General features: G+C 38.2%; 1 protein-coding gene across 1 annotated transcript in view; it reads left to right on the top strand.

Annotated features, from left to right (window-relative positions):
* ME1 (malic enzyme 1) overlaps positions 1–22,816 on the top strand; it is a 178,502-nt gene that overhangs the window by 57,102 nt on the left and 98,584 nt on the right. Inside the window, exons 4-5 of the mRNA XM_049818306.1 lie at positions 17,798–17,873; positions 19,061–19,222. Of these exons, the coding sequence (XP_049674263.1) occupies positions 17,798–17,873; positions 19,061–19,222 (238 nt within the window). The remainder of the gene's footprint in view (positions 1–17,797; positions 17,874–19,060; positions 19,223–22,816) is intronic.

Below are 22,816 nucleotides of genomic sequence, written 5' to 3'. Positions count from 1 at the left end.
ATATTGAGATTGTCAGCTGCAAGATAGCATCACTTCTTTATAAAGAAATTGAATTAGAGAATAGGGAAATATTTACTTCCTGTGACAGAACTTACAAAATGTTAGACCTTGGTGGCAGAAGTTGCAGTCTGTTTGCCAGCACAAGGTTGATCCTGTGGTACATTTCATAATATTTTTTTTTGTGGTTTTTAATGAGGCTTTCATCGGAGTCTGGATTTTTCTTTTTCTTAATTCCATTGGATGTCTTTGACATTCAAGTCTGTTCAGAAACCAGATTTGGCTTATAGGAGGCCAAAACCTTGTCACGTACTCCTGGATCACATGAGCCACGAAAGTTCAGTTCCTGGTGCTTCTTTGTGACTGTCTGTCTCGCCCTCGGATACATGGTATTTTCTTGATTGAGACCAGAAGGTCTGGATTCATTTGACCTAACTTCTTCACCAGTATAACTGCCACCTTAGATTTTTTTCTTCAGCACATGTAGATTTTTTTTTTTCCCCCAGACAAAACAGATATATATATTTTTAGAGACTTTATTGATCTGATTGTTACTATGGTTAATTATCTTAGTATCTTCATTTAGTTAAAACTGATTATTGTGCAACATAAAATTATATTAAAAGACACAATAAAGTAATAGTTTCAGAGTTATTTTTCCTAGTATTTTTTTTCTCTGAAAACTATGCAGAATTTTCATCTGAAGTGAAGAAAAGAAAGTGTGGGGTTTTTTAAGCAATCTCTTGTAATGGCTTGATCATTAGGGCAGTCTCTGAAATCAAAACGTGTTGCAATAAAGACATAAAATAAAGCAAAATGCTTCTTTGAAAGTAGCCTGTTGGAGTTCCATTCTCCAACAGGCACCGGTGTGTGTTGTGTGTATTAACAACCTGGCTCAGGTGGCAAGTTACTCTGTAACATTACGACAGAGAATTAGCATAGCTGTACCATTTCTTCTAATTTTAGACAATCTTTCTCTTATTGACTTCAAAAGCCTGTCAATGATGGCTGTTTTGCAGCCCCTCATGAAGCACTTTTGAAATACACGTTGGTTTGTCATTTTCACTTTTGTCTCTTGTGAAGATGACAATGGTTGACGCTTTCCAGGCAGCTTTTCGTCTTGTTTTTTGTATAGCCTTTTCAATGAATTCAAACACCATGACATGTCATGACACCCAGTAATTCTACTCTTTGGCATGATTCTGATCTGCTCTGTTACCTTCACCAAGCTAAAACTTAGCTTAGCATGCTGTTGCTTCTTTGGTTCGAAAGTAATGCTGATTGATGGATAGATTCTCCTAGCATAATTTTGCCCTGCTCTGAAAAGTTGGAAAAGGAGAATTGGCACAGCATGAGGGTGTTGAATTCCTCTCTTCTCCTAGACTGTCTTCTAGAAACACACTACGCTGAATTGTGCCCAAAGTGTATTCAGCTTGGTCTGTCAGCAGCCAGTAATGCTGCTGCAGGGGAAGGTGTGAGAATCTTGCATAGAAGGTGTCCATTGGCCTCATTTTGGTCTTAAGAGTGCTCTGTAAATGTTAAGCTAATTTCTCATTCTAAGAAATAGATGAATGAAAATAAGTTATATCTTGATTTTTGAAAGCATTAGGATATTTTTTAGGTTACATGTATGTAGTCATTTGATTTCTCTTGAACTGTGTTAAATTCATGGCTTTTGGTAATATTTTGGCAATAGGTTCACCATTCAGTTATAGTGTGAATTTTTCTCTTTTTATTAAACTTGCACCTTAGAATAAAATAATGAATGATTAGCCTGTGCTAAACTGAGCATGCGTAGTCCTGACCTAGCATTATGAAATGTAATGTTCTCCATGTGATGTTATTTTTTGTATGTACTTGGTGCTTGCATGTAGGTATTACCTACAGCATTACTGGAAGGGGACAGAAGTCACGCTTTGAGCTATTCTTTCATTTAGTCTTGTCTGACTTGGGGCTTTACCTATTATTAGCCTCTTCCTACTCTCATGAACTGCATACGTAATTTCTTATGCAGGTGATCTTCTAGGGGTTTTCATCATGGTCATAAAAGCTTTGTCCTGAAACACATCACAAGCGTGGAATTTCTGGCTTTCAGACCTAAGTCAAGTCTTGATGGTGCATTGCTCTGTTTTTTCTGGAGGGAGTACATTTGGGCTGTGAGCAGGAGGAAATGAGGCCATCCCTACTCAAAACATGACTCTCAAAATGTTTGGCAGCAGTCCATGTTTGGTCATTTTCTTCCCCCTCTTAGCCCAGTCTTCGAGGAAGACAGCCAGCAAGCATTAGGGCTCTTCTGCAGACATCCTTGGTGTTTTCTGTGCAAGAGTGCCAAAATTAACGTACTGCCAACGCCTGTCTCTCTGTTTCCTTGTCCGTTTCCTTCACACACTCCTGGTTATTTCCAGGGCATCCCTGTCCTCATTTGGTTGGTACTGTTGGTTTTTACACATTTCCACTCTCTCTTGTGTGAGGTTAGAACAGAAAGTTCTCCCTCCTCCATAAATTTAGAGGACTCAAATTTAGCTTTTCAAGGGCATCTGCACTCTGAGCCAATGGGAACTTAACTTCTATGGGTTTTGGCGTATTACGATGACTATCTTCCTCACTGTGCATCCTACTGAGAGAGTCCTCTAAAACAGAGATGTTTCCTACTCGTGCTTTTCACCACACGGGAAGGACAGTTTGTGTGACAGTTACTAATGCAGTGCTTATTAGACCCTTCTCGTTTGGTTTGTTAAAACAGTCATCTTGTGGATCTACGTGCAGAAGACTGGACAGAAAGTACATGATCCCAAGTTAAATGTCTTTACTCTGACTAATCTTTTCTCTCTAGTGCCAATACCACCGAAAAGGTAGGCTATATCCTTTTCAACAAATAAACTATATAATTATGTTTTTGAAATAGCAATATTCTTTTGGAAAGTTATATTTTCATATCAATAATTAGGACTTGTACCAATGTATAACCACATTACTCTTCAATGTCTTCCTTTTTTTCCTGAATTTTTAGAGACATTTTGACTCTACACCAGCCCACAATACTGCCTTCTGGTTACAAACTTCCAGATTTCCCAAAGTAGTAAATTTCTTAATGAAATGTACTTTAAGGGCAGAGATTTTATTTGGTTTTCACACCTTGACTTGGCCAAAGACTTGTGAGCGACACTAAAGTATCAGGTAATAGAGTATGGGAGAGGTCTACTCATTGGCTCTGTCCTACCCTATTGAAGCAATATTTATCTACCAAAATTTTCCTCTCACGAAACAGCATCTGTCAACCTGCCAGATTTATACAGCAAGCTGTCAACATCATTTGGCCCCCAAAGAAAACCTTTTAAGAGTCACTTGCTTCAATAAGAGAGCCATAACTTTCCATAGTTCAACACCTTTGCAAGGACAAACTATGAAATCCCACGCAATGTCTGCAAATGGATGTTACTTCATCTTTACTTCTTGTGCAAAATGATAGATATAGTTGTCTCCCTTCTGGCTTGGGGACCTTGGATGGCCCTGAAGTTGTGGCCTGCAGTTCACAATAGTTTGCATATTACATCCATTCCAGTGGACTGGAATTCTGCACCATCCTAGCACTCATTTAGGACAACACAGACAAGTGACAGGTTGTGCCATGTGAACAAGCATGATGGTCCAAGATTTTTTTCAGGTGTCTGATCAGCCTTTGGAACAGGAACTTGAATTTTCAGATTCTCTTATCCAGAGAGTGTGAATTCCTTTGGGGATGATCCTAGTAATGTCAGATCCTCTAAGACGCTGCTCAAAGTAAAGCGAGACACAGCACTGATGCTGGTGGCTCCAGCATAAAGCAGGTGATAATTTTGGTTTTAAGATCTGAGTCCATTGTCTTGGAGATTCGAACTTTTTTGCAATTAGTGATCTTCAGTGTATTGATGTCAGCTTCGCACCCCAGTGTCTCAAACTCTCATTTGGTGTGGCTTTCAGGGAAAGAACATTGACTTTAATCTTTAGGAGCATACTTAGTAATAATAATGTTTGTGCCGTCAGTCTCAGTTGCCCCATATTTTGCTACAGGGCTCTGGCTGCCACATCATTGCCTGTGACATATATGCTGGTTTAGTCTAGGCTTCCCTCTAGAGCAATGCAACTGATTTGCTGTAGGAGGTGAGGTAGATCTATCAGTGCAGCCCAATACAGCCAGAAACTGTAAAGTTAGAAATTACTTCATCTGTGGAGAGTAAATGGTCTGGGTTTTGGTGAAAAGAGGTTAGGAACGGAGGAGAAGCTACAGCTTATTTATTGAGGCTGTTGTGCACACCTTCAGTGTCAGGCATGCTTTTAGACTAACAATAAAAGGTCCTTTTAGAAGACATATATTATCTTGTGGTGTGCTGAGACATCCAAGGGACTCTCAAAGAGGGTGACAACAATTGCACAGATGCAATGAAGTAGTTAAAATGAAATCACTTTCTATCAGTAAGTGATGTTCACCGCAAAACTGGAGGCAGCTGATGGTTCTCAAGCAGCAGCTGTGACTTCTTTGCTGAGCGTTTTTCTTCTAGAAACCGGTGCTAATGGCTATTTAACCTTTATGTTGAACTTGCGGTTGCTGAGGAGTTAGAGTAGTTTGTATATTGGATGGCGGTCCTTCAGTTTTTATACAAGTGCCTATTCTGAAACCCTCCCAGAGGAGGTAGCACTCCCCTAGGGCAAGCACTGTAGGGATTGCTTAGTAGGGCGCATTTCCATGCGGAGGAGCACTTCAAGGAAGAAGACCTGCTGCTTTTCTGTAGCTGTTAGCTGTTCTTGGAGATGAGAAGTGTGTGCGCTCACGGGCTGTCCTCTTGCCCTTCTGTGTGCTGTTCAAACTTGCAATTCATTGCTTGGGAAGTACTAAGAAAAAAGTGTATGTTTCTTTCTCCCATCCTAGGGCTATGCTGTAGAAGGGTATGGGCTTACTTCCAGATACCAATAGGTTAAAAAAGAATCGTATTACTGCATGTGTTTACAAATAGGTATCACCAGCAGTAGGCACGTACGCGTTGGCAACATGAGTGTATAGCAAAGAACTGTTAGAGGTGACTGATAAACATTTAGTGTTGGGTTTGTTTTAAATATTAAGATCTTCTTAGAGGTAGAGGACTCCTACTCTCTCCTTTGCAGAGAGTTTTTTCCAAGTTCCCAGTAATTCCCATTGCTGTCTCCTGATATTGCAAAATGAGGTACCAGTAGAATTTCAGATGAGACTTCAGTGACTTAGAAAAATTACAATGCTTTATTAGCTCATTCTGTATATATCCCAGCCCATGCCCAGAGGATGTTTTCCTTTAGGAGTGTGCTTACGCTGGAATTTCTCCAGCTCTTATTTTCTGTACATTTGTTGCACGTCCTTCGGCACCACCCAAATCCCCTGCTTACACATTCAGCAGCTTCTCTGTTCAAAATATTCTTGTTACTCAGCAGTCCAACACTGTCTCATTGTTGCACTTCCAATACAAGATATAGTAGCTTTTTTAAAAAAATCAGTTATTCCTGTAACTGTATTTGATGAAGTCCAAAAGAGGAAGGAAAAACCCCAGTGAAATCACTCTTAACTTTGCAGTAGCTTGGATATTCTAACATCATAGTTTTCTGTCTCTGTCTAGAAGCTTTCTAAATAGATAAAGTAAATAGGTCTTAAAATGGAAAATTGAAAGCGAAGAGAAGGTGTAAAAATTTTCAAACTTTAAGACCATAACAATGGGATTATTGTGTGTTTTAATGTATCTTGTGTTTCTCGTTATTTATGGCTAAATGCTTTTAGTCTGGGAGATTTTTACACACTGCTTTTGAGACAGCCATATGCTGCTGCTGATACAAGGCTTCTGAAAAAGGCAAGAGTCAAAAGTTTTGGGATAGAAATGAACCCTTTTACTTCTTGCATGCCATTTTCATCCTTTTTAGCAAAGTTTTATAGCTTTATACAACTGTTTTCTTATGTGCGCTGTTCGGTAAAAAATGTCAGCAGTGTAAATTATAGTAAACCTAAAACAAACATAAAAAGACCAGGTCATAATAACTTTCCCAAATCTATCCCAAAGAGTAGCATTAACACAGTGTAATTTGCAGTCGGGTGAAGAAAGGTTAGCGAGGCCTCTGTCATCCTGACCACTGCTCGCTGAGTTAAGTGGTGGCATTGCAAGTCAGTTCTGCTTTTTGTATAAGGACCTTCTTCTAATGAGTATTAAGTGATTCAACCATGTGAAGGAAATCCAATATTTTTTAGAAAACAGCTGTAAGTGTACAAGAGACTGCTGAGAGCATAGATCAAACAGACGAAACGTTAAGAATGCATGCAAACCAAAGCAAGTAATTCTTGTAAGAAAAGCAAGGACTTGTAGCCAGAGGCAGGCATTGACAGGGAAGGCATAAATCAATTGGCAGAAAGAAGGGATGGACTCCAGGAAACCATTTACTGAGAAATATAAAAAAAAAGGAAAGTAAGCTTCAGTTTGTGCTGAATGAGAACCTATGCCTTTGGCACAAAGATGGTCAAAAGCCAGTTCTCATTTTTGCCTCTCTGTTCTGAAAGCAGCTACATTTAACTTGAATTTCTCTTTAGTCTTAAGGAAAAAGGGAATTTAGGAGACCTCACAACTTCATTTTAGTGTACTCTAGAATAAGGAAATTATCTGCTGTTTTGGGCTTTTTGGTGGAGTGTTCCATCGAAGGAAACACCTTACTGTTGCTGAGATGAAGCTCTAGTGTAGCTTACAGAGACACAGCAGCACATTTCCATTTACAGAATTTCACCATATTATGGCAGCTTTCTTATATTAGAGGGTATTTTTTTGTTTGTTTTAACTTTTCTCCTGGAGTTCTTCTTTAGGTTTATCATAAGCACGTACGAACCTACAGGTTTGCTGCACTGTATGTTGAATGGCAGGTTGTTTGTGCTGCCTGTTTAAGACAAGAGTGTGTCTTTGAGAGTTTTCCGTAGCCATCCAGAACGAGCTCCTTAAACATGACATGTAGATGTTTCCTTCTGAAAATGAAAACACAGAACATGGTTTGCTTTCTCTTTGATTAATCAATGGTTTTTTTTGACAAATAACTAGTATACGAGCATGGGGGATTTGTGATTCTCAGGTAAATAGCATATCTAAAAATATCTCAATATTGTCCTATTTCTGTTTGCTGCAAGCAATGTACCTATTTCTATTTTCATTTTGCCACTTCACATAGAATGGAAAAATACTCCAGTGCACACACTGAAATGAGATTCTTCTTGAGGATGGTCATAACCTCAGTCATTTCATTTGATGAGTGGTTGGTACATTACAGTCAAGCTTTACAGTGAAACAAATGTCATCTTTGAAAGATGACTTAAGTTATGGCCCACAGACTTTCAATGGCAATGTCCTCAGAAAAGCCTGTGCCTCTTTTTGACATTGGACTTGAGCCTTCAAGTCCCTTGAACAGGTAGGAAGCTCACAAATAATGTTTCAGAAACACTTCTACTGTGACTGCTAGATGATGCTTTTTTGAATACCGCCATCACCCTGTAAGACTGCCTCCAAGACTCCTTGCTATGTCCATTCTGTATCCTGTGCTGATTTGTTTCATGTAGGTATATAGTAAAGTCTATCAATAATATTAGCGGTTTGTGTTAGCCGTTAGCATTGCATGGTGCATTTTTTCCTAGAATGTTGATAATGACTTTATGAAATGAAAAACGTTACTTGGGGTCATGACTGAATTTATATAAAAAGGAGGGAAAGTACAAGACCATTAGTCTCTAATGGTTGAGATTAATTTTTCTGACAGGGAGCCAGATACATTCCAGATGTTTAATGCTTCAAATGTTACCTTGGGGTTCCATCTAGTATAATTTTTTTCTCAAATTTTATGATAAAGGCTCCTACTAATTTTTAATTGAGTCAGAAAATCACTAGTTTATTCTTAAATATATTAAATTCCCTATAATTAAAGACAAATTATATACACAAATAAATATACATTTCCTGGGTTTTGCTGGTAAAATTTTAACACTAACTTTTTCCATGAGTGAATTTCGGAGAAGAACTGGTATGTTGAACTTCATTAACATCAGATAACACAGTCTTAAAAATAATCATGTATGCCTCTTGGTTCGTCTGTCTGAGATAGAGCTGGACCTACAGCTTTTTTCCCATGTTAAAAGTTGTTGTTGGACACAGTCCTAAAAATTTTGTCTGTCATCTCATGTATTCATGCATGTTGTAAATTTGACAGGAAATAAGAGCTGAAATAGTGTTGCTGGTCAGGTTGTTTGCATTTCTCTTTTTTTAAGGCTTATATTTTTGAAAATGGAAAATGTGGATGTAAAATGATGGAAATTATTGTAGCTTTCCTATAAGTGCAGTAATTGTAACAAATTGGTTAAAATCAAGAGGCCAAAAGAAAACAATAAAAATTGAGTGTGGGACAGATGTACAGCGAAACCCTTGTTACACCAAGGACCTACTACCACAGAACTTTTTTTGAGTTCAAACTAAATTGATCTATATTTTGATCAGTTCCTGTACCATTCCACTGAATTTTCTAAAACATCTTAGCTTAAGGTCTGTGTTTAAAAAGTATTCAGATTTGAACTTGGACTCTAACCTAGGAGATTTCTATTGTTATATGCTTTTTAAAGATGAATCTCTCAATAAGTCAAGTTTGGTTTGGAATCTAGTCAGGCTTAGTTCTGTTTTTTAGAAAGTTTTTATGGATACGTTTAGCGTCATTAAAACATTGTTGTTAAAGTTACTTCAGTTTTCAAGTTTCGTAAGAAATTTGTCTAATGGTGTTATCAAGCAATTCAATGATCCCAACCACTAAAATAAGAACAAAAGGGAAATGAACAAAATACCAATTAAAAAAATCATAATGAATAGCTTTATATGGTGATAATAATGCGATATTCCAAATAACTGGAATTTAAATTTAATGCAAAACTAGTCGCATTGTTGCATCATAGACAATGATTTATACATTTTGCATGAGAATTTAGAAATAATAATCATATCTTTTCATGTGGTCAAAAAAAAAAATCGCTAACCTGAGAAGTCAGTTCTGTGGTAGGATTACTTGTTAGCAGAGGAACTTTGTTTTACTTTGAAGCACTAAGTCAGGCCTGAAATTCCACATCTGCTGTTAAAGCTTCTTGTGTTTCCTGGTGGCCGTCAAAGCCCAGCTTGTTGGTCGTGAGGGCAGAACAACAGAATAAATTTTCATGCACAAGCGGAATAGTCTTTGTAGTTAGTGAACATTTAACAAGTGCCATTTAAATACCATTTTAAGAGGTGGACTCATTTTGTTTAGGATCAGAAGTAAACTATGCCTGTGATCAGTGCTGCGCTTCGGCAGTTCGGTCGGTGTCGATGGACTCATCTCTTTAAAATAATGTTTGATTTCACACCCAAGTGGTTTTTAAACACCAGTGCGAGTACCCTTTGTGCCTCCAGCTGCGGCTCGCTCTCGGGCGTTACCTTTCCTGCAGGTCCCTCTGCGCTGCGCTTGCCCTTGCCCTATATAATGGTGAGTTGAGGCACATGTAAGCCAGCCGTATTCGTCACTGCAACAAATAAACCAGCGTGAATGTATAAGAATCCAATTGTATGGATTATTTTGCAATAGCAAGACTTCATGCTGCTCCCTCAGATGATGCTCTGAGAGATCACTGATGCACTGTGAGATCCTGAGGAAGACGCTGTATGCTCTAGCAAGCAATAAATTCTAGCCCATAATTTTTTTCTGTTTGAAACCTAGTCAAATATTAAAGTTTAAGCAGAAAATTATTTGAATGTAACTTCTGTGATTGATAGGAGAATTGTCTGTGAAATAACTGAGGCTGAATAATTGCTTGCTTTTCAACTCAAAATGCATTATTTTTAATCTCTTCTATTTTAGTAATTGTAGGGCACAATACTCACGCTATACCTATATTAAATTCTATTAAAAATAAAAGAAGAAGGAGGAAGAAAATGTCCATTTTGTAAGGATTTAAAAATGGGTCCAATAATTTTTTTGCTGTCTCTTTGTTACTTCTCTTGCTCAAAGTAATGCTTGTGATATGAAAGCTAGTTTGGTTTTGTCCTAAGATTAAATGCTTTATCTTAACATGTTCAGGTGGTAAATTGAGATCTGTACTTCTTCAGAGTGTTATGCCCAGCTTTGTGTGCTAAAATACAGGAGACTTATTTTCAATTGATGTCTGCTGATATGATTTCCACTGAAAGCAGGAATAGGTTTCTGCACGTGTTTGGAGTGGGGCACGACCCAAATCCCATTTGATCTTAGGAACAGCAAACTCCGCTAGAACAGCCTTTTTCTTTTTACTGCTAATGCTCCTTACTATAAACTAGGGGAAATTCATGGCCCATACCAAATTTTTACCTCAGGGGAAGCCAAGGCTAAAAAACTGCTCTAGCTGGCCCTGCTTGGGAAGGGAGCTTGGGCTGGCTGATGTCCAGTGGTCCCAGATGACCTCGATGACGCTGCGATCTCTGTGCCCTCAGGATGCCGGTCTCTGAGATGTCACCAAATGCCGTACACAGACAGCTCAAGCCTGGGTGAAACGGCTCTGCTTGCCTTCTGACTTGCTACCTCTTAGCACGGCAGCTCCTTGCATTAGGAACTGCTTTGTCACTGTGACATAAATGGAGCGGTTTCCTTGGTTCCTTTTCAGCAGATAAGGTCAGCTCTACAAATGGAGGACAGTGTCTCTTTTCAGAAGTCACTTCTTCATTAAAGTGGAAGTTGAGTAGGATATGCCGTAAGAAGAAGCGTTTTTAATACGTCTTCACTTTTGTCCTTGTTAATGGTTATTGAGACCAAACGATGGTGATTTAAAGGTCAATGAAAACTGGCTTAAAGGACGCTATTGTCCAAGTACTGGAAATTTTCCATGTTCCGATGAGCCAGGGCAGCACAAGTTGTTGAAGTAAACAGAAGGACAGTGATCTAACTTGTTTGAGTACTTCACAGTTTAACATTTAAAAGGTTTTTTTTAAAAAACATCATTAGCATTGCAAGACTCCTAGTAGATACATGGTTGATGTTGTTTGTTGATGGTTCTTTACGCCGTTAACATTAGCATAAAATAATACAAACATGATAGCTATTGGAGCAGAACAGTGGGTTATATTTTGTCTTAAAAATGAATGGGTCTGGCTCTGGTAAACCATTCTCTCATTGACAATCTTCAAATAGTTTTATTTGTGTCTATTAGAGTGTAAGTAATTAAGTTATTTATTGAGCAACTGTTGGAAGAATTTAAGTAGCTTCTGGAGCAAAACAGCCCTGGCTCTTAAAACACAGTATTTCTCAAAGTCTGCCTTTTCCTTTTCAAACACACACATCCCATTGAATTGCTGTTATGTGGTTAAGCAACAATACATAAAAGCTGATTGTCTAGATGAATTATACTTTAGGAGTATGATTAAATCAACAAATTCATGTTTTAAAAAGTGAATATAAAGAAGATATGATTTGATCTACTCTGTTGCTTTATGAAAAGGATGTATCATTACAGGCTGAATATTTAGATCACAAAATGCTGTGCTGTTCGCTTTTGTAAGTAAAGGAGGTGAGACACTAATTAAAAGCCAGTGTTATCTAGGTATACAATAATGAGTATTTTATATAATTGATGCAAAAAACCTGCAGTGACAAAGTCCATGAAGTGTTGCTTTTACTATGAAGTGTTCTCAATTTTCACCTGAAATAGTTTGAGATGCATGCTATGGTTTCAAAAATGAAGTATAGCATAGCACAGATACTCTATTTACGTTTGTTCTTGGATGTGCAGCATCTGGAGCACTGCAGCTTGCTGAGGCTCACACCAGAAAAATTATAATCTTAAGTAGCTACCCACCCCAGTTGTCATTTTTTTTTTCTTATTACTATAATCATCATTATTATTTATTTTGAAATAATGTTTTAACATCTATACTAAAAGATCCCACAGCACCTGAATCTCTGTGTCACTAGAGTTACGTGCCTTTTACTCCTCCAAACCCTAACCTTTCTTTTCTGAAACCTCATTCCCCTGAGGTTGTATTTTCAAATGCCAGGATGACAGCTGCTGTCTTTCAGGTTAGTTTCATCACTTTTTGCTCTTAAGGCTAATTCACGTTGTAGACTGTACTGTTCTGTCAGTGCCCTGAACTTACTTGCCTCTGCTATGTAGATGCTATTTTTAACTGCAGTAACTGTTAAAGCACGGTGCTTACTAACAGGGATTGATAAGCAGCTTTGATGGTCTTGGGCACGTGAAAGAGTGCTACACAGGCTGCCATCACTGGATAGAGTGCCATGAAACAGCATTTTGAGAAGAGAGGCTTGAAATAAGACTAAAGCTGGTTTGCTCCTATGGCTGAAGATTGACTGTTCAGAGCCCTCGACATTAGCATTTCCCATTTGCAGTGATTATGAACACTGTGTTTTTCTCTAATTATTTCCCTACACTCCTGTGCCAAACTGGGCTTTTGAGTCACTTTAAAAATTTATAATGAGGCTTCCATTACTCTTTTAAGTACAGCTAACTGGAGTTGGTAGATGTTAGCGTCTGTCTTCTAGAATACCTAAAGTTACTTTCTTCTAAAAATAACTATTTACAATCAATCATTTAGGAAACCGTATGCTGAGTATGAAATAACACATAATATTCATAAACTTTTATGTCTTGTCTGGGTTAATACCTTATTCTCCATTGTCTTTCATATGCTGCTTGTATTTATCTGTTTTATGAACTTCATCTTACCCGTGTACAGCTCCAGGCTTTCAGAGGTGTTAACAGTATGTACCGTTCTCTTAATGCGCCTGTACTATTTTTGGTGTTGGTTTTTGATTTAATCTTTGTTTTGCTTCTTACAAACTTTCCTGTTTAAATATGGTTTGAGTATGCAACACCTAGAAAATGTAAAGCCCATGTTTCTTTAATACTGATGAATTCAGGATGAAGGTCAGTAGCAGCTGCAATTTCAGCATCAACTATTGTATTTTTTGAAAGATATACCTGTGCATTGTAAAGTAATGAAATTAATCCCTGTACAGAGGGAAAGGTAAAAAAATAATAAAAATAGAGCTGTGGACAGCTGCATTTCTTAGATCAGCTCATCAGTTGTATTTATTAGGCCTCAGAGGTCTTGAAATGAATGTTACTATGCAAAGGAACCTGGTAAGGTAAGATGTAATTAAAAGCTTGAATAAATTGTATATGATGGGAGACCACATTGAACAGTTACAATGGGAAATGTTGTTATTTCTTGGTGAAAAAAGAGCAGAAAGTTCTTTGTGGGGAGGACATCGATACTCTTAGTTTCTAGTACAATGTTTGTATTGTACCGCTTTTTATAATCTTAACAAAAATAGGAGGGAATTTCAACAGGGACTAGGGAAGAAGTTTACCACTTTCTTGCAAAGTGCCAGAGTTTGGGAAATCAGAAATAAATTGAGGCTGGCCCTTGAGATTAATTATGGTTATGATTATTATTAAGCTTGTTGATTTAGGCTGCCTGGGGAAGTGAAGTCACCTCTACTGTAATTCTATGTACAGTTCATAATTCAAATAACAGTTTTGAACACGTAGGGTTGTGAGAAAAGCTTGAACTTTTTTTCATTAAAAAATGTTCGGCATTTTCTGAGACATGTTAGATTGCCTGCTGTTATTATAAGAGGAAAGAAAAGCTTATTCTGTTACTATGACACATTTTTCTAAACTGTTCCTTGATAGAAAATAGACAAATACATTGCTGGTGGAACATTACTTCCACGAAGCATAATAAACAAATACTCCATTTAATTCTGTTTACTTTGTTCTCATAGATCAAAGTTCTAATGAAACAGAGCCAAATTATGTGATGCAGCATGACCGCTACATAACTGGTAAAATCTGCTCCAGTGTAGTGAGCTCAGTGACCCAAAATAGATCCACCCTTTGTTGAGTGGATCCCGACGTCCTAGCATGGGCTCCCCCCTTGCTCCTCAGGGCTTGGGTCTTACTGGCGGTGTGACAAGAAGAAAGGAGCCGTAGTTACTTCTTTGCATAATTACTCCTCCGCTGTAGTTTCGTACATCGTCCGGCTATCTGAAGTGGGTGTAAGTAGAAGTGATCCCTTTGGCTAGACTGGTACAAACCGGTGCTGAACTGAAGGCTAACTGGGGCCACAGTGACGGAAGATGAGCCCTTCTGTGTACACGCTCAGACAAGTTCCACGTAGATCCACATTGTGCCAGGTTCTAAATGAACATGATAATTTGAAGACTAATCTGCTGCTGCAAGCTTCAAGTCAGGTTTAAGTCACAGTTTTGCTGATTGAGCTTTTAAGCCCCAGCAGGTCTCGATTTGTTGCCTCGCAAGAAAAGTCACTATGTGTAACTGAGATGGCAGTTCAGATAGAAAGGACAATACTGCGTCGTAAAACCTACACTTGCTTTTACAGTCAGCTTGCCAGCCTGGGCTGCTCTGAAAGTGTGTATGGGAGAATTTAAGCCTGCTTCCCTGTGAGATGCTTTTCATGTTAGGTATGTGAATATGTGCATGTTGAAAACCAAGCAGCATATTTTTCCTTTTTTTTTTTTTTTTTTTTTTAAAAAAACCCATCCTTATCCTTACGCATTTTTTTCTGCATCTTGCTTCTTTCTCCACGTGCTGAAATGCGTTACTTGTCCATCTGCTGTAGCAGCCCCTCCTGAAGCGCTGTGTCAGACAGATGCACATCACGGGGGCTGCCGCTTGCTCTGCAGCTGGCACAGCAGGGTGCGCGTCCCTGCATGACAGTGCTTATTATTAACATTATACTCAAACGGAGAATCCTGTCTGATTTCTGGACTGAAATACATATATACTTTAAATCAATTCACATTGTGTAGCTTGCCCCTTTCTTGATTCTTCTCATGGGTGTGCTACGACAGCCAAAAAATAGCTATGATGTCAGCCTGTGTCACCCTATCCCACTTGTAATAAACCTTCTGCAGTTGGTGCTTTTCCTTGACATAGCATGACCTCATGGAAAAGAAAAAAATACTTAGTGCTACCTTCTGGTGGTTGCCTGCAGGTAGGATTGCCAGCGAGTTCAGTCCCAGTAATGTAGGTTGAATATTTTTGTGGCTCATGCTGCTGCAAGCTGAGCTTCCTCTTGCAACCTGGTGTAGCTTCTTGCAGAGGACTCCTTAAAGGAGAAAAGTGCTTTAATTAAGAAATGAAGGATGGGGAAACGAGATCCAGAGAAAAGAATAAAAAATTCTTATCTCTTTTTCTGTGCCCTTAAATCTAGGGGTATCTTCTCAGTCAGGCCGATGGGTCCAGAAACGTTTTACTGATCTACAGAAAGAATGGAGGGAAGAGGAGAAGGAGGGGAGTGCAATGCTTTCGACATGATTCTGTTTGCACTTCAGCCCCTATTTTCTATTGTTGTTTGAATGTGATCCTGCCTGGACAGATTTCTGAAATACTCTCTCAATACTTATTCAAAGGTCCTTACAAATGTTCTAACAAAATTCCTTCTGGAGCAGCCACCCTGCCTTTATTTTCCTCTGCCAGGGAATTTATTCCACGGAGACCTCTCTCCCTAGCTTGCAAGGAAGAGGTCATTGAACCACACTGGGCTGGGCACTGGCTCTTTAGAAAATCAATACAAAATCTTGCTTCATTTAACACGAATCTATTAGGTCGGTGTAAGTTGGAAGGCGGGGACAAGGAGAAAGAGGGGTGATGCCTCTACATAGCTTTCCTCCTGCACTCTTCTTTTCCTTTCACACACTCATCTCTCCCATTTGACTGTCTCCGAGGCTAGCAGTTTTGATAAGCTGTATTTTATGACTTTACAGTTTACACAGTGTTTTATAAAATGACTCGCTCTACGATACATCAGAAAGGAAGCATCCGCATTTATTTGGCTTTGCTGCTTCACAGCGTTTCACTGTTAGGGCCATCTTTTTTTCAGGTAGCTGGCTCACAAACAGCAATGCTTGTGTGCTGTAAATACCACAACTTCAGAAAAGTGCTGTAAATATTAACCCTCCCACCCCCCGAGGACTGTCACTTCCACCGAGGTCGAGGAATTAGTCTGCTGACAGGCGTTACTTATTAAGAAACAACCGATAGATGTAATCATCCAGCCTTGTGCATTTGTTCTGAGCATGGGGAATGGATGCAGAAGGGGAATTAATGGGGAATGCCAGGATCAAAGAATTCCCAGTTCTAGGGGGAAATGCATAAAATGAAATTTAAACAGTGAAACATATCTAGCCAGAAATGGCTGATAGTTTTTCTTCTTTATGCAATGCATATATACTTTTCTTTTAGAACATGCCAGTTTTTATTTAATTAGCTACTTGAGGTTGTAGCTTCTGTTCCTGAATCATTAGCTTTAAGATTAAGAAATACTTTTGTTAATTGCCACATGTCTTACACTGCCTTTTGTCCAAAATAATAAACAATTGCAGTTGTATATTTTTGACGTCAAAGAGGGGAAGACGACACTTAAATATGAAATTAAATATAAAATTAAATATAAAAATATCGATCACGTGTTAGTTTATATATAAAAATATAAATAATCTAACATGTATGAAATATATAAACGTGAAATTAAATATAATGTTTGAACTCGTTTTTGTGTCTTGACTAATATACTTTTTAACACTGCAGGAAATTTTTTGCTTGACTTGCAATACTTGCAGTCGTATCTGACAAGCATGACCCACATGGGCATGTACCCAATTCTATGAATATGGAAATACCATAGTAGACTTAGATTTAAATTATTTTTCAATACTCTTCTCTAATTTTTACTTTATAACTTTTATAACAGGCAGATGAAATGCTTTAGAATAATTCCAGAAGACAACTCCGTATACTTACTAATGCAAAATTTAATTACAAGAAAGCATCTTTGGCATGTACTTCTTCATTGATGTTTTCTTCATGGTTTTTGAGAGATTGAATTTAGTGGGAGAATTTTTTTCCACTCTCTCACATGAGAAAAGTAGATAAGAAATGGAATTAAATTAAGTCTGAGTGGACCTGGATGTATATCTGCATGTCAGGTAAAATAAATGAAGAATAAAATTCTGAGAAGTAGGAGAAGATATTATATCAATTTTGCTTCTATAATAAATAAAAAAATGAAATATGAATTACACTTTTCTGTTATTTTGTTTTATGCTCTTCTGCATTGGTGGAACTAAAGGTCAATTTACAAACACTCTTCAAAGTAAAAATTCGGTATGCTCAGCACTGTGGGATATGCTACACGCTTTCAAATCAAAGAGATTTTCATATAGAGAAGATAATTTTCCACTTTTGTAGGTGTCAAAAGGGGCAATCTAATTAAATAGGAAGCCTGTTTTCTAAACACTTAACTGAAAGCTCTTGAATTATTTTATGTAATGATAGTATATGGTTTATTTCAGGTTTTGTTCATAGATTAAAACTTTGGCCTATTGTCTGTAAACGTTAGGACTGCAGTGGCACTAGTGATCACTGTCATATGATGAACACGTTTTGGGGTCTGGGACAATTAACGAACGCATTTGAACAGATCAAGTGCTCAGTGAGTCTTAAAATCAAACAGCAATTTTCAGAAATGACTCTTACAGGTTCTCACTGAAGCTTCACTGAGTTACATGTTCTCTGACTTCTACTAAATGCAGACATTTAATTTACTCATTCATACAAAACTGTGCACTTATTATTGAACTGAATCTACATATGTTGGAAACACATTTGCACAGAGTTAATTTATTAATTAATTGATTTATACTGCAGTATTTAATTGCCTGTTTATAGGAAAACTATTTTTTTTATTTGCAGAGGTCTTTTTATTACTATCCATGACCGGGGACACATCGCTACAATGCTTAAATCCTGGCCAGAAAATATTATCAAGGTAAGTTCAGTTTTAGTTGCATAACAAAGCTGACACTTTTTTGCACCCAAGGTGACTTGGTTAAGATATTTATATAAGCCTTTTATCAAGTAGATTTCAGTGATTTGTTAGCTCATTTTTCAAATAGAAACAATGCTGTCATGGCCAAAGTTTGGGGCTTTTAAACCGTTACTTGTTTAGTTGTGGACATCCTTTACTGATTAATTGGTCAATTATATTGAATACTATGCATCAAAAAAATCCTGAATGGTTTTTCTGCATTTCAGGGAATCACAGAGCGATTGAGGTAGGAAGGCACCTCTGGAGATCATCTAGTCCATCCTCCTGCTCAAGCAAGGTCAACCAGGGCAGGTTACTCAGGGCTGTATCCAGCCTGTGGGTTTTGAGTATCTCCAAGGGTAGAGACTCCACAAAATCTCTTGGCAACCTGTTCTGGTGTTTGGGTTAATAGTTCTCCACATATGGTACCTGATGAGCTGTCTCACAAAAAATATTAAATTTCCAACTAAAATTGCTTGTCACAGGGTATGACAAGGAAATTATTTTGTTGTCAGCTGCTTGCCATACTAAGCACTTCTGTCCTTTACTATGAAAAATATTCCTTTTTAGCACAGACAGTTTTGTGGGTTTTACAGAGTTACTGTATATGAAACACATACTTCCTCATATGTGTAAGTATGATGGAGTGTGTTATTTGCTCAAGGGAAGAAGAAATACATCTTTGAAGGGTAAGAACCAGGTGGTTGTAGACAGCCCTGTCAAAGGCCAGCAGGAGTGGCTGGCTCTGGTTCTGCTGAAAACAGCCATGACAAAACCCAGGAGTCCGGGGTTGTTCTTTTTTTGTGGATAACTTCCTTTCCCTTCCTATCCTGTTTTCATACTGTTGACAGAAAAACGTAAGAGGGAACAATGCCAGTTCCCTTGTAATGCAATACTAAATACCTCTCTTGTGTGTTCTTAAGAGTTTTATATGAAAGTCCCATTTACAGTGATGCAAGAGTCTAAAATAGTGTAACAAAACCACAGCGAAATACAATAAAGTTCTGGACCTTTGTTGTACTATTGATTTGTTTGTACTTGTTAGAAATTTTACATGAAAATTAAAAAATGATGGTAAGAAGATAATTGAATACTTAGTACATACAAGCAAGAAGTGATTTTTACAGTGCTTTTATTTCTTCCTCCAGGCTATTGTGGTGACAGATGGAGAACGTATTCTTGGTCTTGGAGACCTTGGCTGTTATGGAATGGGCATTCCAGTTGGTAAACTGGCACTTTATACGGCATGCGGAGGAGTAAAACCTCACGAGTGTCTACCAGTGATGTTGGATGTGGGAACAGATAATGAGGTAAATCCTTTTCTGAGGTGTAGTGAGTATTAGCTGTTTGAAGGGAACTATATAAAAGTTGAATGGTAAAAAGTTGTTTGTCTTTATGGTACTAGCTTTGATTACGTGCAAACAAAAAAGTCCCATGGAAAAAGTCTAGTCCTAATACGCAGTGTAGATATACTCATCCAAATGCACAGCGTAGACTGTTTTGTAAGGCTCAAGTAATTAAGGATGCTGTTGTCTGTAAAAATGTGCTGCATACATCGTACATGTTAAAAAGTGGTATGGGAAATTAGATCTCAAGAAGAGGGGGACGATAGAGTTAAAAATACAATTTAAGGCAGCACTCTTTCTCCACTTCTTCTGCAGAATTCCTCTGCAGTGATTTCAGATGTGAATTCTGACTGTGCCCCTCATTTTGGTGAACAGCTTGAAGCTATAGCCTGATCTGTGCTGGGAATGCGTGTCTATGTACTTCAGTTGACATTGACTTTAGCTATAGAAAGCACTGTAATGCTATGAGCTTTCCCCAAATGAGGTCCTAGCGCTTCAAGTTAATGGACCTTACCCTCTTTAACTTGGCTTCCCATTTGCGTGAAGTGCAGAGATTTAAAGTTGTTGAAAATTGGCTTTGTTATTTCCAGGACTCCTGGGATTTCTAGTTAATTACTTGGCCCCTGTTCTTCTTTCCTTTTCTTCTGAAAGAATACTTGAATAAGTGACTCTGAATGATGTCAAATTAAATATCACCAGCAGTATCATTATGCTTTAGCAGATGTAAACAAATGTTATACTATAAATAAACTTTATGCATGATAGATGTAACAGAGATTTATGTCTATTATAGCTAAATAAAGCATTCCTGTACCAGTAAACTTAGCTGGGACCTCTAGATTGTTGGGTCGGGTGTGTGCATCTTCAGCTTCATACACACACCTCCACCCCTGCCCCACTGGGATAATTTAGACAATACATCATGAAAGCATTACTGAACTGAGAAATAGCCTGCTACCCTCTCTCTCTATCCCCCAAGAACCCCCTTCTGAAAGCAGACAGCCTTACTTATGAGGTGCATCTGAACACTGTAGCACATAGCCATATCGATTCACATACAAGTCTCATTAGCTATAAAATGGTTTTATTCCTGCTTTTTGCAGCCAGGCCAGTTACCTAATCTATTATTGAATGTTTCTAGATGGTTAATTGCATCAGCTACTTCTGATACTGCAGTAGGCTTTACATTTTGCTTTTATGCTTGAGTTTCATTGTAACTTTTAATTTTTCATAGCACGTTATTTTCTTGGGAGATATCAAACATACATATATATACACACAAATAGAAAAACAAGCTTACCCATACCAGTTACTCAACTTTCATGTCACTGTTCTTGTGAGTAAACAATGAGTTCAATGCATATGAAAGAGTGGCAAACCTAAAGTATTATAAGATGCACAAAAATTTTGTGAGCTGGGATTTGCTGATGCCATGAAATATTCACCTTCTGATTCGGAGGATGCCTTTTGTTGTTTCACTTTGGCATATGTCTTCTTATTTTAGGAACATACTATGAACTGCTTCAGTTTAGTCCTACGGTGCAATTAGAGGCTGAGCCTGTTTTAGTACCCAGCCGACATGGTGGTTAGCAGCGTAGGACAGGGCTGCTTCTGCTGGGGTGCTTTTCTTTCCTGCCCAGGTGTGTATCACGCTTGGACACGCACATGCTGCCCAACAGTCTAAAATCCCCAGCTAAATTTACTGGTACAAGAGACCTTAAACTAAGTTTGAATGAATGGCAGGTTGAATAAAGAGTTATTTTTGTTGGTTTTTTTCAGTCCTGTAGCAGATACAAGGAATCACATTAGCTTATGGATTGGTGTGGTTTATGCTCATCTAGGTTTTTGCAGGGCTGAGAAGTCAGCAGCATGAGAGAAATCAAGGCTGTGAATCATGGTTGGGTTATGGTCAGCTCTGAAGGCAGCTCAATTGCTTTTCAGGGCTGTGCTAGACTACACTTCAAGACATAAGATGTTTGGTGGCTTTTTCCCGTGGGGACTGGTTGATCAGATGTTTAAGCATTTATCCAACAGCTGTAACTAGTAATAAGACCTCTGAATTCTGCTGTTGGGTTATGAACAGGTGGGACTTCATTGCTCTCCCCCTTGACTGAAGGGACTACATGGGCCCAATAATATTCGTTAGTGGGAGCTTGGGTGTAGTTCCCTGGCTACTTTAGTCAGTCAGGGATCCTGGGGCACCAGCTCCCTTAATTTCTTCCCTCTAACACCCTCCCTCTCCCCCAGCAGCACATCCCTGTTCCCTCCCTAACGCTGGTGTTCATGTAACCGGGTGGTGAGCCGCTGCAGAGAACTGAAACGACCGAAAAGCAATCACATTTTGCTGGCTAAGCTGGTTATATTAGGTCAAGCTGCTGTGGAATTGCACTGCAATTCCTTATCTTAAAATCTAAACCTCTTGGACAAATAACTGTATTTTTATGCTATATTTTCTTACTCTAGCCAGGATTTTCCATAATAAGACACAGTAGAAATCACTCCCATAACTTGAGCACGTATAAATAATAATTATGCTGAACATGTTTTTTGAAATGTGCAGATGTTTTCCATTTAGATTAGTTCCTTTTCCCTTTCTATGGGGGCCTCAGTGCTTTAAAACAAGTTTTAAAATATGTATTTTTGGCAACTATAATGCAGTTGTGCACAACCTGTGAATTCTCCAGGAAGATTAAATCTTACTCTAAAGCAGATTGCAAAAAAAAATTAACAAATTTTTATCCCGTATTGTTTTGTTGTGTACAGGACTCAAACCAGTAACTCTGAGGAGCAACTCACTCAATTTCTGATGATTTTTAAAAGCCTTATTACTGTTAGCTTTAGCAGATGTATTTCTAGCTGGGCTATTATCTTGCTACTCATAAAAACAAGGAAAGAGAAGAGAGGCAAATAAAGCATTTTTAGACAATTGCCTAGATAATAAGCAAGAGAAATGGAAACTGCTTACTTACAAGTAAAAATTGACCTAGTAGAAAGACTTGCGTGACCAAACTAGTAAATTACTCCATGTAATCAGTGTGGGACTGAGTGTCCAAAAGAAGTGGTGTCGACCACTGCCAAAAATAATATGCCTGTTTCATAAGTCATTGACAAATTGGAGGCAAGTAGTTGCTGATAAGACATTTTTATCCAAAACATTTAAAACGTTATTTGGAGTATTAGTTATTTACCAGAGACCATGACAACCTCACTAAAAGTTGTGCCTTATCCAGTAGCGATGTATTTTCTAGGTGTGAGGATGGTGCTTCTCAGGTGGGATTTCAATCCAAGTAAAACTTACTCAGGCACCAGTCTCAGTACTGATGTGAAAGTATTATTGGAAATCCTTGAGGTGATGTGATCTCTGTCTTCTGGGCATTCATCTAATGTTATAGAGGTATATGTTAATCACTTTGGAATGGTTAAAGAAACAGATTGCAGAAGAAAAATTAATGGTTATCAAGGTACAAGCAACTACAACTTAATGGAGACCTCCTTGAAACATGTATTCAGCACTTTAAGTGGGATGGGTTAAGGATGATAGAAATAATCAAGCTGAAT

The sequence above is a fragment of the Accipiter gentilis genome, chromosome 15 (assembly GCF_929443795.1).
Source record: "Accipiter gentilis chromosome 15, bAccGen1.1, whole genome shotgun sequence".
Lineage (NCBI taxonomy): Eukaryota > Metazoa > Chordata > Aves > Accipitriformes > Accipitridae > Astur > Astur gentilis.
This window is presented reverse-complemented; position numbering and strand designations above follow the sequence as displayed.